Source organism: Hyla sarda, chromosome 4 (genome assembly GCF_029499605.1).
Source record: "Hyla sarda isolate aHylSar1 chromosome 4, aHylSar1.hap1, whole genome shotgun sequence".
NCBI lineage: Eukaryota > Metazoa > Chordata > Amphibia > Anura > Hylidae > Hyla > Hyla sarda.
The window spans coordinates 193,716,486-193,730,342 of NC_079192.1; the positions used below are offsets into that span (position 1 = coordinate 193,716,486).

Consider the following 13,857-nt stretch of genomic DNA (forward strand, 5'->3'; position numbering starts at 1 on the left):
TCACCCTACTTAACCCCTTGGGGATGGAGGGTTTTTCCGTTTTTGCACTTTTGTTTTTTTCTTACCTTTTAAAAATCATAACCCTTTCAATTTTGCACCTAAAAATCCATATGATGGCTTATTTTTTGCGCCACCAATTCTACTTTGTAATGACCGCAGTTATTTTACCCAAAAATCTATGGCGAAACGGAAAAAAATTATTGTATTACAAAATTTAAGAAAAAACGCCATTTTGTAACTTTTGTGGGCTTTGTTTCTACGCAGTACCTTTTTCGGTAAAATTGACATATTATCTTTATTCTGTAGCTCCATCCGATTAAAATGATAGCCGACTTATATAGGTTAAATTTTTTTTTGTACTTCAGGAAAAAATCATAACTACATGCAGGAAAAATACATTTAGAATTGTCATCTTCTGACCCCTATAACTTTTTCATTTTTCCGCATACGGGCCAGTATGAGGGCTCATTTTTTGCGCCGTGATGTGAAGTTTTTAGCGGTACCATTTTTATATTGATCATACTTTTTGATCACTTTTTCTAAAAAATTTTCATGATATAAAAAGTGACCATAAATACCCTATTTTGGACTTTGGAATTTTTTTGTGCGTACGCCATTGACCGTGCGGTTTAATTAACAATATATTTTTATAATTCGGACATTCCCGCATTATAAAACATTTTATTAGGGAAGGGGTTAAATGATCTTAAGTTTTTGTTTTTTTCACTTTTTTTTGCAATATTATAGCTCCCATAGGAGGCTATAACACTGCACACACTGATCTTTTACATTGATAAATGGTTTCTAATAGGGGTCTACACCAGCATGTTATTGTAAATTTATTTTTTATTTTTTTACTAACATTTCGGTGTTGCCCCAGGCTTTTCATTTTCACAAAAAGTAAAAGGAAAAAAAGACCCCCGAAATGTGTAACCCATACGGAAATACCCCATATGTGGACGTAAAATGCTCTGCCTGCGCACAACAAGGCTCAGGAGTGAGAGCGCTATGTACATTTGAGGTGTTTTGCACAGGGGGTGGGTGATTGTTACAGCGGTTCTGACATAAACGCAAAAAAATAAATACCCACATATGACCCCATTTTGGAAACGACACCCCTCACGGAACGTAACAAGGGGTATAGAGAGCCTTTACATCCCACAGGTGTTTGAAGAATTTTCGTTAAAGGTTAACTCTCATTAAAATAAATTTTTGCTATTGCACTCCTTAATGTAATAAAAAAATATTTCTAATATACTTAGTTTAAAAAAAAAATGAAGTTTTCTATGTTTTATTTGTGCTTAAAAAAGCTCAAGAGTACATTTTCTCCCATCTTATACACAGACTTAGGACCGAGGTTCAAACACAGAAATTGCAGCCTGGAGTGCTGAGGGAGGTGTGTCCAGGCTCATCCAATCACTGCTCCTCTCACACTTAACTGCCATATGCTGTTGGCTGGACCCCCCCCCCCCCCTCAGCACTCCAGACTGTACTTCCTGTGTTTGGGCTTCGGTCCTAGGTCTGTGTATAAGATGGGGGAAAATGTACTCTTGAGCTTTTTTTAAGCACAAATAAAACATAGAAAATGTAATTTTTTTTTTAACCAAAGTTTACTAGAAATATTTTTTATTTTCCATAAGGAGTGCAATAGCAAAAACAATTTTAATGAGAGTGCCCATTTAAAGTTGGATGTAAAAATGTGTATTTTTTTTTTCACTAAAATGCTTGTGTTTTCCCAAATTTTTAATGTTCACAAGGGGTATTAGGAAAAAAGCCCCCCCATAATTTGTAACCTCATTTCTCCTCAGTATGGAAATGCCCCATATGTGGATGTAAAGTGCTCTGCGGGCGCACTACAATGCTCAGAAGAGAAGGAGCGCCATTGGGCTTTTGGAGACAGAATGTGCCTGGAATTGAAGGCCATGTGTGTTTACAAAGCCCCCCATGGTGCCAGAACAGTGGACCCCTCCACATGTGACCCCATTTTAGAAACTACACCCCTCACGTAATGTAATAAGGGGTGGAGGGAGCATTTACACCCCACAGGTGTCTGACAGATTATTTGAACAATGGTCCGTGAAAATGAAAAATGTAATTTTTCATTTGCACAGCCCACTGTTCCAAAGATCTGTCAAATGCCAGTGGGCTGTAAATACTCACTGCACCCCTTAAAAAATTCTGTGAAGGGTGTAGTTTCCAAAATGGGGTCACATGTTGGGGGTTTCTGCTGTTCTGGCACTGTGGGAGGTTTGTAAATGCACATGGCACCCAACTTCAATTTCATCAAAATGTCTCCAAAAGTCCAATGGCACTCATTCTGTTCTGAGACCTGTAGTGCGCCAGCAGAGCACTTAACGTCCACATATGGGGCATTTTCTTAATCGGAGAAATTGGGCTTCAAATTTTGGGTCCATTTTCTTTTATTTCCCCTTGTGAAAAATAAAAATTTGGGGTAACACCATCATTTTACTGTTAAAAATAAAATTTTCCTTTTTAACATCCAAATTCAAAGCAAAGTGGTCAAGCACCTGTGAGATGTTAAGGTTCACTATACCCTTTGTTGCGTTCCTTGAGGGGTGTAGATTCTAAAATAGTTTGCTATGTGTTTTTATTTTTATTTATTTTTTTTTTTTTTTGCTGTTCTGGCACCATGGGGACTTTCTAAATGCAACATGCCCCCCCAAAACCATTTAAGCTAAATTCTCTTTCAAAAAGCTAAATTTTGCTCCTTCTCTTCTGAGCATTCTAGTGCACTCTTAACATCCACATATGGAGCGTTTTCTTAATCGGGAGAAATTGCGCTTAAAATTTTGGGGTCCATTTTCACCCCTTGTGAAAAAGAAAAATTTGGGGTAACACCATCATTTAAGTGTTAAAAATCAAATTTTCCATTTTCACGTCCAACTACACTACAACGCAAAGTCGTCAAACACCTGTGAGGTGTTAAGGTTCACCATATCCCTTGTTATGTTCCTTGAGGGGTGTAGTTTCCAAAATAGTATTCCATGTGGGGGTTATTTTGCTGTTCTGGCACCATGGGGGCTTCCTAAATGTAACATGGCCCTCAAAAGCCATGACAGCAAAATTCGGTTTCAAAAATCCCGCAGTTGCTCTTTCCCTCTTGAGCCATGTTGTGAGCCCGCAGAGCACTTTGTCAACATATGAGGTATTTCCATACTCAAGAGAAATTGGGCTACAAATTTTTGGGGCCTTTTTCTCCATTTACCACTTTTAAAAATGAAAAAATGGGGCTACAAGAACAGGTTAGTGTAAAAAATGTAAATTTAGATTTTTCTCCTCCACTTTGCTGCTATTCTTGTGAAACACCTAAAGGGTTAAAAAAAACTTTCTGAATATCATTTTGAATACTTTGAGTGGTGTAGTTTCTATAATGGGGCCATTTATGGGGTATTTCTTACAGAAAGGCCCCTCAAATCCACTTCAAACTTAACTGGTCCCTGAAAAATTCAGATTTTGAAATTTTCTTGAAAATTGTGAAAATTGCTGCTATACTTTGAAGCCCTCTAATGTCATCAATAAGTAAAAACATGTCAACTTTCTAATGCCAACATAAAGTAGACATATTGTATTTGCGAATCAATATAACATTTTTTTGGAATATCCATTTTCCTTACAATCAGAGAGTTTCAAAATTAGCAAAATGTAACATTTTCAAAATTTTCATTACATTTTGGGATTTTTCACTAAGAAAGGATGCAAGTAACGCAGAAAATTTACCACTATGTTAAAGTAGAATATGTCACGAAAAAACAATCTCTGAATCAGAATAAACGGTAAAAGCATCCCAGAGTTATTAATGCTTAAAGTGACAGTGGTCATATGTGCAAAATAGGGCTGAGTCCTTAAGGGGTTAAGTGGGAGAGCTCACACAATTGGTGGCTGAATAAATACTTTTTTGCCCCACTGGATATATGGATGGATATATATACATACATATACACACACACACACACACACACATTTTATTGTTATCAACAAATGTATTGTTATCAACTATCCTGTGGGTATCTTTTTATTAGTGTATTCTGAGTGCTGATGTTGAAGGTCACAAATGTAGCAGCTGCTCGTCTTTTGACCTTTCATGATCTTGACCTTCTCTTTTGTGTGTACTAGTCAGGGTGCTCATATGTTTTTCATGTTATGTGACCTTTTTCTTTCTCTGCAAGTAGCTGGATTGCAGTGGTACTATTCTCAGGACCCTCAACTATATATAAACAGCAAGAGAAATCATGTTATTTTTCTCTGTACTGTAAATGACCTTGAAGAAGCTCTTGTTCTAATACATGGAAATTGATTTACAGCTTTCAGCAGCACTTTGTGACTTTTACATGTAAGGACTTGCATTATCTATATTAGTTATCCTATTATTTGTCTTCTTTATGGCATGACCGTGTGGATCTTCAGGACAAATAACTAGTTGTCTGTAAAGTTAAAGCCTCAAGTTATGATGTTGACACTTACAATGATAGTATGGTAATATTGTAAATTGGATTGCAAAGGTTTTAAGGTAAAAGAAAACAGGAAGAAAGAAAGATTGGGTTACTCTAAGAACAGAGTATTTTGTCGGCTCACTGCAACTTATATTTTTCAGTTTGGATTCAGCAGCAGAGCACTGCTTATTTCCTGTAATGTGCAGGAAGTTTTGGAGGGTTAAAGGGGTACTCCTCTGGCCAGCATTCGGATGTTCCGAACCCTGTTTTCCCGCTGCAGGGGTCGGCCATGCTCCTTGTGACATCATGTCCATGCCCCTCAATGCAAGTCTATGGGAGGGCGAGTGACGGCACAAGGGGCATGGCCGACCCCTGCAGCGCGAAAACAGGGTTCAGAACATTACTTCCGAACACTGGCCAGTGGAGTACCCCTTTTAAGAATTGGAGCCTTACTTGTAAACCTCAGAAAATAGTCCCTGTTCAGAAATATCTCATGTCTTATGAGCGATTTCTGATCGGAGATTATTTTCTGAGGTTCACAAATCAGGTGTCCGCTATGGGGAGCTAAAACCTAAAACAGTTTTGGAATAGTGTCTTTTTAAGTCATGCAAATCAAATGACGGGTACAGAGCAAACAGCACACATAGGAGTTTATTCTATTTGCGTAGACTGCACTACATCAATGTTTTTATTTCTAGATAGTTCTAGTGTCAGTAATTCATTTATAAATGATTCAACATGGAGTCACCATCACCTGATGTGTAAAGTAGCTGCTCATCTTGGCACAAGTAAACAACATTACAGAACATGTACTACTAACCAGTAAATTAGTACATGCACTTAAAGGACATCTGCAGCAAAAGACAACTTATCCCCTATCCACAGGATCTCCCAAACGGGGCCCCCGCATTGCCGCTCTATGTGAGCGGCTGAAGTGCGTAGGGTTGACCTCTCTGAGGTCGACTGTATGCCCTCTCCATGCCCACTCTCGATCAGACACTTATCCCCTATCCTGTGCATAAGTTGTCTTTTGCTGCAGATGTCCTTTAACTTTTATAGTGAATTGTCAGCCAATCTTATGGACCACAAATGGAAGTGTACATTTCTCATAGTCTCCTTATTTGTGTTGTTTGACAATTTTTTTCTTTTTTTTTTTAATGCGTCTGTATAAGGAATTAAAGGATCAAGTAAGTAATTATTAATTTGTTGTTTTTTTGTTTCTTAAATTTTTGAACTGTGACTTGTTTGCAATGGAAATTTGCCTGTTAACAGTACAGTTTTATTTAATGTTTTGTTTTTTGGTAAATATTAAATCCTACCAGGAATTAGTGTTTTTCTGTTTAAGCTGTATATTCACATGCTTATTTCATTTTAGGCTAAGAAACTGGAAGAAAAGGAACGTGAACTCAAAAGGCAGGATGAATATTATAAGGAGCAGCTGGCCAGACTTGAAGAAAGAGTAAGTGCGGGTGGGGAGAGGGAATAAACTAGTACCGATCTTGGTAACTATAATGACTTCTTATTGGGCTACAATTTTATACTGTTAATATCCTGTGTATGTTAACTATACAAATGGAGCTTCTTTGAAAAAAATAGTAAAGGATTGTATACTACGGTTTTAGGTCCGGTCCAAAACCGCATACGGGTCAAAACTGAGCCGACCGGAGTCACCGTTTGACTCCGGTCGGATCATTAAAGTAAATGGAGTCATGGGCTGATCCGGCTGGGGTACGGGAGCCCGGTTTGCCCCTCCCCCCGCCAGATCCGGCACCCGTATGTACAAAACGTGGTGTGAATGCAGCCTTACAGAGATGTTTCCTAATTTGACAACATGACATAGATGCGATCTAGTAATACTTTGTGGGTTGTGAGGCAGCCCTTCTAAGGTTTGTATCACACAGCCTTCCTGTACTTGGGTAAGAATTTCAAAATCCTGCTTGGTTTTTGTTATAGGTGGTGATCGTGTGACTTTCATTAATCTTGTTGCTGTTTTAACCCCTTAAGGACTCAGCCCATTTTCACCTTAAGGACCCGGCATTTTTTGCACATCTGACCACTGTCACTTTAAGCATTAATAACTCTGGGATGCTTTTGCAAAACTACAACTCCCAGCATGCCCTTTGGCTGTCCGTGCATGCTGAGGGTTGTAGTTATGCAACAACTGGAGGCACACTGGTTGCAAAACACAGCGTTTTACTTAATTCAAAGTTTCTCAACCAGTGTGCCTCCAGCTGTTGCAAAAGTACAACTCCCAGCATGTACCGACAGCCAAAGGGAATGCTGTCAGTTGTAGTTTGCAATAGCTGGAGGCACACTGGTTTAGGTAACTGAGTTAGGTAACAGAAAAGGGGCGTGTTCCCGACATTTTAACAAAAACCCAACATATTTACTAAGGTTTCCACTGGAAATGTGGAAAACCCTACAGATCAGAGCATGTATTTAAAAAAAAAAAAAAAAAATGTAGGGAAAGTGGAAAATGTAAGGAAACCTTAGTAAATGCTGTGGAAAATAAATTGTAGGGAATTAAAACCCACAAAGAAACCTACACTCCACTATTCGTAAATAAGGGCCAATGGCTAACAATAATCTAGCATGAAATCTGCGACATAGCAAACTGAAGTCCATGGTTGGAAACCGAGGATTTATGCTATGAAATGCTCAACAAATTTTTCTGGATAAACATGGCCTTCGTTTTACCAAAAACTACAAGCATCTTTGTTTACTTGGGAAAAACTAAGCAGTGGTTGCACCAAAGAACTCATTTTGAATACCACATAGCCTGTAGTTCCTCCACACTCAACTCCTAAAATCTTACCATGTTATAAGCAAAGCATGTATTCATTGTTTTTTACACAGTTGAAGCCATTCTCTATGATACTGCAATAAAGAGTAACCCTTATACAGTAACCTAGCTACTATACTTTTTATTAATTTTTTCTGATATGCTTTTATATAATTTAAAAAATATTTTTGTTTTGTTTTTTATTTTACACCTTTTACCACTTAAAGGGGTACTCCGCCCCTAGACATCTTATCCCCTATCCAATGGATAGGGGATAAGATGTCAGATCGCCGCGGTCCCGCTGCTGGGGACCCCTGGGATCCCCACTGTGGCACCGCGCTCTCATTACAGCACAGAGCGAGTTCGCTCTGCACGTAATGATGGGCAGTACAGGGGCCGGAGCATAATTACGTCACGGCTCCGCCCCTCGTGACGTCACGGCCCACCCCTTTCAATACAAGTCTATGGGAGGGGGCGTGGCGGTCGTCACGCCCCCTCCCATAGACTTGCATTAAGGGGACGGCCGTGATGTCACGAAGGGCGGTGCCATGACGTCACGCTGCTCCGTCCCCCGTATCGCCCGTCATTACGCACAGAGCGAACTCGCTCTGCGCTGTAATGAGAGCGCGGTGCCGCAGCGGGGATCCCAGGGGTCCCCAGCAGCGGGACCACGGCGATCTTACATCTTATCCCCTATCCTTTGGATAGGGGATAAGATGTCTAGGGGCGGAATACCCCTTTAAGGATGCCACCTGTTTTTTACCTGAATGTCCAATTGGCAATCTGGCATGTGACTCTTTAAAGAGGTTATCCAGGATAAAACTTTTTTTTTTATATATCAACTGGCTCCAGAAAGTTAAACTACTTCTATTAAAAAATCTTAATCCTTTCAGTACTTATGAGCTGCTGAAGTTGAGTGAGTTGTTTTTTTTTTCTGTGCAAGTGCTCTCTGATGACACCTGTCTTGGGAACTGTCCAGAGTAGAAGCAAATCGCCATAGCAAACCTCTTCTACTCTGTGCAGTTCCTGAGACAAGTAGAGATGTCAGCAGAGAGCACTGTTGCTAGATAGAAAAGAACAACTCAACTTCAGCAGCTGATAATTATTGGAAGGATTAAGATTTTTTAATAGAAGTCATTTACAAATCTGTTTAACTTTCTCGAGCCAGTATATGTATATATATATATATATATATATATATATATATATATATATATATCCTCTGACATGCTTTTACTTAGTGACGCAATTCTGAGATTGTTTTTTCGTGACATATTGTGCTTTATTTTAGTGTTAAATCGTTGTTGATTCAGCATTTTTGTGAATAATTGGAATTTTATTTATATAGCTTTTTATATTCTTCATGCTTTTCACAACAAAATCCTTTTTTCCCTCTTTTTTGTGTTGCCATGTTCTGACTTTTTTGTTATTTTTTTATCCAACGCCTTTGTGTGAGGGCTTATTTTTTGCGGGACAAGCTGTACTTTTTATTGGTACCATTTTTGCGATTCTGGCTACTTTTTGATCTTCACGTTTTGAACCAAAATTAGTCTATGGCTGGACCACACAGGCTTCTGTACTAGGCAGACAGGAGGCCATCAGCTGGCCTCCTGCTGCCATGGCAACCAACCAGACCCCGCAATCGTATCATGAGATCGCCGTTGGTGAACAGGGGGATCCGTCTTCCCCTGCCAATCCCAAAGATTCCGTGATCAGGACTGATACAGGCATCTATGGGGTTAATGCTGCTGATCTCTGCAGCTGTGGCGGGACCCTGGCTGTGATTGACAGCTGGGTCCAGCCGGGAATCTCCTGCAGGGCATCGCTCTGAGCAGAATATCGCCAGGATGTATGCATAATTCCAGTTGCGTTAACATGTAGGCAACTAGGACGTATGCATACGTCCTGGAGCGGTTAGGGTTTAAGTACCCATAGGCGACTTTTATGTGCAATCATTAGATTGCATTCACTGTATAATGCTATGCCTCTTGCATAGCATTATACAGTGTGATCAACGCTCCACTAATACAGCCTGACAGAGCCAGGCTACATTGTTGGTGTTTCGATCAGTGGCAAGTAAGGGGACGCTTCGGAATCCCCTCTTCCCGTCATTAGTGGGAAGTTTATGGCTACTGATAGCGAGTACATCTCCTGTACTTGCTTCATAGTCATTTAATTCTCCTGGGCATACATGTACGCCCCTGGTCATTAAGTTCAAGGCGGCAAGAACATACATGTACGTTTGATGTCATCTAAAGGTTAAATCGCTTAGGACACAGTGATCACATGCCCTTTTACCGTTCAGTTCCTGAGATATAAGAGTTTATAATTTGACCATTCAGAGAATCAGTCAGATGAGTGTGAGCCTAATTTAATTAATAGGAGTGGCTATCGGGTGATGGGCAGGGTTATACAGTCATGGTGTGTGTATTAGGTATATATGCCCCTCAATGTACAACATTCACACCCCTTTGACTGTATATTCCCAGCCAAAACCTGAAGAAGTTTACACCCATCTGACTAATTCCCAGAATTATCAAAATATAACCTTTCATATATCTGTCATGGAAGGGCGTATCAAGATATTGTAAAGTTGTGTGATCAGGGCACCTTTATGCTATTTAATGACAGTAGTCCTCTTCAATAGTAACTGATGTAGAAATCTAGAGGGTACATTTAGTTTTTCTTGCAGCTGTGCATCCAGCTATGAATGGCTAAGATACAAAACACTGACCACAGTTTGACACAGGGTTGGCAATTCTTATGCTGACAGTTTTAAAAGATTCCCATTTACATATGTGTTGATCACTTCAATGATTTTGTCTGTTCAAAGACAATTTTTAATGCCAAATAAATTGCTCTGAAAATAACAGAACATGACAGCTCTGGGTTACTTCCGCACAGTTATTATTACTAAAGGGAGTCTGTAGACCTTTTGCACTCAGGGTGACAGTACGTAAACCTAACGTCACTGATTATGATAGGTTTAATTCGTAATCACAGTTGCTCCAGATCTATGACCGCTATTCACCCCCTCCCCTATTCTATTTTTTTTTTTTTTTTGTTCTCTTGGTACACTGACATCCCTTCACTGAAGACTGCTTGATATTATAAATGTGACAGCCATCATCTGCCTGTGAAAGTGTATAATAATTTCTCCTCATAAGGAGCTGGCTGAACTGACACTAATCTGTTCTCTTGTCATCTCCCTTTATTATTATTGCTTCTGCTTTTTCTCCTCTTAGCACAATATAGGAAGCATCTAATTGGAAAAACCAAAGTAATCAAAAAGTCAATTAATCATATAGATGAGCTGTGACACTTAGTGATGCAATCACCAGGAGCACATTGCCATCTAGTTGGCAAGGTATTAGAAAGTGCCTTTTAATTTGCTCATGATGTGAAGATTTCCATGACATTTACTGAAGGATAAGTGGCCTTGACACACTTCTTATTCACTGTTAAATAATCGGATAATCCATTTTTAAATTTGGAATCTGTAGCTATGTAAATGTTTTACAATATTATTTTTTTTTTTTACTTTTTGTTACTTTTTTGTATTACTTGACTTTGCAGACAAATACGCTTTTTTACCTTAAGAATATTAAGGCATTGTGTAGAAAGGAATTCTCTTGTTATTGAAATTCTGCTCCACTCTCTATCTTTTTAACTAAATTTGTCTTAAACATGGAGACCACAGCTAGACCATGGCAATATATAATATGATCTTTTGGCAAATGCTAAAAATGTTGTCCCAAATTATGGTTTGCAACAATTTTTGTTGCAGTTTACAATAAAAACTGGTACCTTGATAAATGCAGGTTAAAGTTGCCATCCTCTGACAGCAAACCAAGATTTCAAAAATGATGTGGAATTAAAACACAAAAGTATGTAAGGAAATAGTTATTTGCATAAAACCAGAAAACCCTTTAAGAAAAGGCCATTTATTTATTCTGTAACATGTCAGGAGTTATAAGAAGTGTTAAGATGGGGATAAAAAGTATATGAAGCGGATTCCACCCCATACACCAGGTATTAAATAGTATTATCAGCCTGGCCTTCTGCAGTAAATAGGATTTCACCATTATGATGTGTCGGGATTTTCCGCAAAATGAAATTTACGAGACACTAAATGTCCATCTCCACAGCACAGCGGCTTTATTCTGTAACTCTGCTTTCACACTAATCCGTTTGGTAGGATATAGTCTCAGCAATTGTGCAGTAGAATGATAATGTAATGATCTCTTATTTCTCTCTATTCGGGGCTTAGCAAAGTGCCACTGCGCTTTTCAATAACAGCCTGTGGGCTCTAGAAAGCAGACTGTATAATAAAGAATTCAGTTATATGGAGAAGAACTCATTTTGGTGTGTGGTCAGCCAAAGCGTGTTTACGGTATCTACCTTATACTAATGAAGATCTGGTCTCCATTCAGAGTCATTTTCACAACACCAGTGGTGGTCTGTCCATCGCCATTTCATGTCTTCACAAATGACTACACAAGTTATTATGGAGTACAGAAACGTAATTCATTCATTGTTTTTAAATTGCGTGCTGATGCATAGGATCTATGAAATTTACAGCCAATAATCATTAGCTGTAGCTTACAGATATTTTTAATGCATATTCAACAAATATAAAACACCCTTTATCATACACAATAAATATAAAGACATGGTATTAAATAGGTAGTTCCTTGTTTAGTTACAGGACCATTGTGTGCAGCTCAGTTGTCTTCAGGACAGCTCCTTGTGCCCAGCGGTCTGGCATTTCAGATTTTTCATAGAGACATGAACAGACAGTTGCTATGGTCCTGGGAATTTTGCGGACATGAGTTACACATCTAAGACTACTTTCACACTACAGTTGCGCCCCGTCGGAAACGGCCGTTATGTCCTTTTTTTTTTTTTTACTTTAACGGCTGTTATCTGGACAGGGCACAACAGGCAACAATGGGTCCCGATGGATCCCATTATAGTCAATGGGGTACGTCAGGCGTCGTTGTTTAGTAGTGGGATAAAAAGACGGCGCTTGCAGTATTTCTCCCACTATTCTCCCCGGCTTCCCCGACAGCCGTCACACTGTTGTGTCATAACAGCAGTGTGAAAGGGGCCTAACACACCTGCCACCACTGTTATTGCAACGTTTTTATTGTTTTGTCTTGTGGCTGACAGATTTGTGGTTTAAATCTGTAGATTATTGTTTCAAAAAAAAAAAATGAGGTTCCCCTCTGCAACATTTTACAACTAAGAAGCAGAACTACAGCTCCACAGTGCAGCATGTGAAAGAGAACTGCATCACAAGTTTTTGTTTATCATCATTTTTTGTTTTATTGAAAAAAAAATTGGAATTAGACTAGTATAACAGTGTGTAAAAACATACAGAGCTCTTTTGCACTATTTCCAGAATAATAACCAAAACAGAGGGAATTCAGACCTCGAGGTGTAAACGTATTACTTATTAAAATGTAATCTTCCAATTATGGAAATGCAGAGAAATAAGTATTCCACGTGTAGCAGTTTGTCTGACAAGGTCTGCACTCACCACTCCTACTTGCCAGGATTCTGTTACAGCAAGCTGGATGCAGTGCCGTCCCACCGAGCAGCAGGAGAAGTCGACATCCCCCTGCAGTTCGTGGAGCCAGTGCACTCCACGAAGGACACATCTAGCGACAATCTGCATCTGGAAACAGTTACTCTGCACATACAGGCTGGGGGCAGCCCCTGCCAACCTGTATCCCATACCCTCCGCTAAAGGCCACGTCCTGATAACGGGACAGTGTGCAATTAAACTATAACTTTTGCATCATCCAGCGCTCACATCACAACTCTGCTTAGTTTAATTACTGGCACAAAGGTTTTTTGGGGGGATTTTTTCCCTAAGACTACATCATTGGCTCTAATCATATATGTCTATAAGGATCTATAACTGAGATGCAATACAAAGGTGGCATACTGTGAAAATTAATTGCTATAATGGTTATTACAAATACTGGCATTGATACCATGTTTTAATGTTATTTTAACTAATGTTACTGGATCTGTAGCAAGGGCCCTGCACAGATACCAGACAAAGTGTATATTATTGATATTTATTTAATAAATCACATATTTTATTTAAACCAGCTACATCTTATTTATCTGCATTTCCATAATTGGAAGGTTACATTTTAACCCCTTAAGGACCCAGCCAATATTCAGTGTAGGACATGGCCATTTTTTGCACATCTGACCACTGTCACTTTAAACATTAATAACTCTGGGATGCTTTTTCCTTTCATTCGGATTCCAAGATTGTTTTTTCGTGACATATTCTACTTTAAGTTAGTGGAAACATTTTGTCGATACTTGCATCATTTCTTGGTGAAAAATTCCAAAATTTGATGAAAAAATTGAAAATCTTGCATTTTTTTTTTTTACTTTGAAGCTCTCTGCTTATAAGGAAAATTCATTTTCCAAATAAATTATATATTGATTCACATATACAATATGTTTACTTTATATTTTCATCATAAAGTTGACATGTTTTTACTTTTGGAAGACATCAGAGGGCTTCAAAGTATAGCAGCAATTTTCCTGCTGCTATACTTTCCTGTACTGTGTGTGATTGGTGTAACTATAAACTGT

General features: G+C 38.9%; 1 protein-coding gene across 1 annotated transcript in view; it reads left to right on the forward strand.

Moving 5' to 3' along the window:
- Positions 1-13,857, forward strand: part of CHCHD3 (coiled-coil-helix-coiled-coil-helix domain containing 3) — a 238,911-nt gene that overhangs the window by 128,734 nt on the left and 96,320 nt on the right. Inside the window, exons 5-6 of the mRNA XM_056573182.1 lie at positions 5,624-5,638; positions 5,827-5,910. Of these exons, the coding sequence (XP_056429157.1) occupies positions 5,624-5,638; positions 5,827-5,910 (99 nt within the window). The remainder of the gene's footprint in view (positions 1-5,623; positions 5,639-5,826; positions 5,911-13,857) is intronic.